This window comes from Augochlora pura, unplaced genomic scaffold (assembly GCF_028453695.1).
Source record: "Augochlora pura isolate Apur16 unplaced genomic scaffold, APUR_v2.2.1 APUR_unplaced_1583, whole genome shotgun sequence".
Classification (NCBI taxonomy): domain Eukaryota; kingdom Metazoa; phylum Arthropoda; class Insecta; order Hymenoptera; family Halictidae; genus Augochlora; species Augochlora pura.
This window is the reverse complement of record NW_027581643.1, coordinates 1-3,986: the sequence shown is the minus strand read 5'-3', so window position 1 is coordinate 3,986 and position 3,986 is coordinate 1. Positions and strand designations below refer to the sequence as shown.

The 3,986-nt window shown below is 40.8% G+C and overlaps 1 protein-coding gene across 1 annotated transcript; it reads left to right on the top strand.

Moving 5' to 3' along the window:
- Positions 1-59: 59 nt before the first annotated feature.
- On the top strand, positions 60-3,986 carry LOC144477507 (putative fatty acyl-CoA reductase CG5065). The gene is made up of 7 exons (XM_078195231.1): positions 60-225; positions 1,615-1,708; positions 1,780-2,025; positions 2,274-2,419; positions 2,520-2,819; positions 3,299-3,580; positions 3,719-3,986. The coding sequence occupies exons 1-7, from the start codon at positions 80-82 to the stop codon at positions 3,984-3,986; spliced, it is 1,482 nt and encodes a 493-aa protein (XP_078051357.1). The 5' UTR covers positions 60-79.

Here is a 3,986-nt window from a genome sequence, read left to right as displayed (position 1 = left end):
AATATTTACGGCCGGGTAAAGTGTTAAGTGTCGTTTAAACTGGGAATGTTGCGCAGGTTGAACAGGTAACGCAAGCGAAATGTCGTCGAGCGGAATCTTGGAAACTAATACAGACGTTCTGGGGGACAATGTCAGCGAGATCGTCGAGTTTTATAAAGGGACGAAAGTTCTGGTGACAGGTGGAACAGGTTTCATCGGCAAATTGATCGTCGAGAAATTAATGAGGTGATTTTCTTTTCGATAATAAACTCGAACGGCACGCGTTTCGAATAGATATTGTGTACAGTTTGCGCGAAACGATACGTTTCGAATAGAAATTGTGTATAGTTTCTGCGAAACAGTACGTTTCGAATAGAAATTGTGTACAGTTTGCGCGAAACGAAGCGCGTCTATCCAAGGCGAGACAATGAAGTCGATCTCGTCGATTATGTCAGTCAGAGATACAGAAATAATTTATTAAACAAAGACGAAATTTATTAAGCAAAGAGGAAATATATTAAGCAAAGTCAAAATTTATTAAGCAGAGACAAAATTTATTAAGCTGAGACGAGAATTTATTAAGCAAAGACGAAATTAAATTGTCTGCCTTGTTCTATTGTCTGAAACAATGTGCATTACTCTGCGTATTTTTAGTAAATTAAACGAGACCGTCTTCGGTCGTTCATTATTCCGAAGTTACGAACTGTTACAGTGACATCACTAATCCATTGTCAGGAAAAATAGTTCGAGAGGCACATCCGGCGTATATTATTGGCATACGAGTCATACTACCTGCCTATAGAATTAATTAATCAACAATTCCGATTGAAAAGTAGTTATAAGGTGATTATAACGCAGGTTTTGCGATCTGACGTCTATAAAAATAGTTTATGCATCTTAGAAGCATGCGCCAACAACTTCGTGGTTATTACTTGTTCATTTGGATTTTTGCGAGTAGGAAATTATCGTTAAACAATTCAGTATTATTTCTATTGCTTTTTGAGCGTATTCATTTTTATGGCAATGTTTAGAGTGCCAAAATAAAATTGGAGAGATAATTATACGAGAATATAAGCACTGTTGGTATTGTAAAATTTATTGTTGAACAAAATTATGGCAACATTGGGTGATGATGTTTTTTTCTAGATTAATTCTTTGCCCTATAATAACGAGTCAAACTCGTGACAAAGATTCCACGCAATATTTGCTAAATATAAATATTATTTACTTCTTCTGCAACGCAATCAAATAGAATTCTTTTGTTAAAAAAGTCCAGAAATGGAAAGAAATTAAGACAACGAAATAAACAAAAATTATCTGGTTCTGTTGATTAAACTATTAAGGACAAATAAGTGCTAATCAACGCAACATGACAACATGAAAGGAGTTATAGTGCATGGGGTTAAAGCTTGATACGTCTACTTTAAGTTGATAGCATTAACCTTTCAATAGCGTTAAAATGGCCGACTTACACCCAAAATATTCCTACGCTAAAATTTTGTCGAACCATAAAAGAAAAAAATGAGAATAATCTCCGCGTGAAAATAGAATCGACATAATTGTTCACATATGAGCTAAAATAAGATGAAAGACACAGATTCCAACGCGTTTTCACGATTTGTCGTATATTCGCAGGTCCTGTCCGGACATCGCGATGCTTTACATGTTGATAAGACCGAAAAAGGGCAAATCCGTGGAAGAACGATTCAAAGAATGTTTCGATGATTTCGTAAGTAACGCCATAAAGCAACCACGAACAATTCGTCGAGCTTTCGCCAATGCTTTCGTTATCATTTCCAGGTATTTAGCAGGGCGAAGGAGGAGCAGCCGGGCTTCTTAAATAAGATAACGATGATAGAGGGCGACGCCGCCGAAGAAAACTTCGGTTTGTCTCCGGAAACAAGACTGATGCTGAACGACACGAATATTGTGATCCATTCCGCCGCGTCGATCAAGTTCAACGAGGCTCTCCGCTTGATAGTGCACACCAACGTGAGAACCACGAAGCAGTTGTTACTTTGGGCGAAATCGTTGCCAGACTTGAAGGTACGTCGCGAATCGATCGATGTGATTTTGAATTTGCATAAAAATTACCAGCGGTAGCTGCACGAAGAATAAAACTGTCTTTGTGCCGTCGATCACGGCAACGTTCAATGTACCTGGTAGGAAATTCGTTTCTTGCCGCGGTAAAACGAGAGAAATCTTGATAAATCGTTGTTCTGAAACTGCCCAATCGTTCACCGTTGGTTCGGGAAGGAGTCCAGGAAAATGATCGGTAATTATTTAATTCGTAGTCATTCGTGTACGTGTCGACTGCGTTCTCGAACTGCGTGCATGAAACTATCGACGAAATCCATTACAAACCACCCCTAGACTGCGACAAACTATTAACGTTGGTCGATTGTTTGGACGACGACATGTTGAAAGAGGTGGAGCCTATGTAAGTATTCGTCTGAAAACAAGAATTACTATTACAATAATAACAACATTAATAATCTTATTACAATAACAGGTGTTACTACAATTGTTTTATATTGTAGATTGCGGGGGAAATGGCCGAACAACTACGTCTTCACCAAGTCAACGGCAGAAAGTACTGTGCTGAAGTACGCGGGCAACTATCCGGTAGGGATCGTTCGACCGTCGATTGTTACGTCAGCGTTAAACGATCCTCACATCGGGTGGATCGACAATATGAATGGTGCCACCGGTATAGTTCTCGCGAGCTGCATGGGGCTGTTGCATACGTTGCACTGCCCTCCGGACTTCACCGCGGAAATTATACCTGCGGATTACGTTGTTTCCAGCATTGTCGCTGCTGTTTTCGACATTAGTAGAAGGCGAGTGTTCTGTCCAAGTAGAAGTCAGTAGTGAAAGGAACAATATAGCCACCGTAGAATAATACATAAAGATGTTGCAACGATATAGTAAATGTAGTAAAGTTATTGCGAGTTAGGAAATGTGGTATCGTATAGCATATAGTATATTCACAGTATAGTAAAGTAAAGAATATTCTGCATGCTACAGCATAATATAGTATTGTATAGTATATAGTATAACATAGCATAGGTACAGTATAGTACAGTAAAGAATATTGTGTATGCTATAGTATAATATATCATAGTATGGTACAGTTTAGTATAGTATAGCATAGCATAGCATAGCATAGCATAGCATAGCATAGCATAGCATAGCATGGCATGGCATGGCATGGCATGGCATGGAATGGCATGGCATGGCATGGCATGGCATGGCATAGCATGGCATAGCATAGCATAGTATAGTATAGTAAAATATATCGTCAATGATTCTTTTCCAGGAATACATTGGCAAAGTTGGAGAAAAAGTCGGACATGCGGGACGAGGAGAGGGTGCCGGTTTACAATCAGGTGACGTCGGCCCAGAATCGAATCACCTGGGGACGATTCATGTATCTGACTTGGAAGCACGGTATTACCATGCCCTCGGTGAAGATGTTTTGGTCCTTCTGGTTGCTACTGAACAGATACTCGCTGGTGAACGATATATACTCCGTCCTCTTCCACATCGTGCCGGCAACGATCGCAGACACGCTGGCGCGAATCGTCGGTCAGACACCAAGGCACGTCTCCTCGGTATAATTTTATGGATATAATAAAATTTCATCGAATCCTATTTCACGGATGCAATAACAATGATCTACGTAACGGGGCCATCTATTCTCGTAAACTGCGGCCATCACCGGGATTATGTTTCGCAGGTTGCTGGACGTGTACGGTAAAATCACTAAGTTCGGCGACGTGATAAAATTCTTCTCGTCGCAACAATGGAACTTCCGTGATCAGAACGTGAGGGATCTGTGGTCGAAGCTGAAGCCCGCCGACCGGCTGATCTTCAACTTCAACGTGGCGGACCTGGACTGGTCCGAGTATCTGCTTTGCAACATCAAAGGCATCCGCGTGTACCTGCTGAAGGATCCGCTCACCGAAGAGTCCTTGCGAGCGGGCCGCAGTAAATACTGGAAGTAA

What these genes read in the sequence shown, in the direction of transcription:
- LOC144477507 (XM_078195231.1), top strand. Translation starts at nt 80, where the DNA reads ATGTCGTCGAGCGGAATCTTGGAAACTAATACAGACGTTCTGGGGGAC. An exon ending in TTGAAAGAGGTGGAGCCTAT is followed by an intron (nt 2,420 to 2,519) that starts GTAAGTATTCGT and finishes TTTATATTGTAG; the next exon opens with ATTGCGGGGGAAATGGCCGA. An exon ending in ATCGTCGGTCAGACACCAAG is followed by an intron (nt 3,581 to 3,718) that starts GCACGTCTCCTC and finishes TATGTTTCGCAG; the next exon opens with GTTGCTGGACGTGTACGGTA.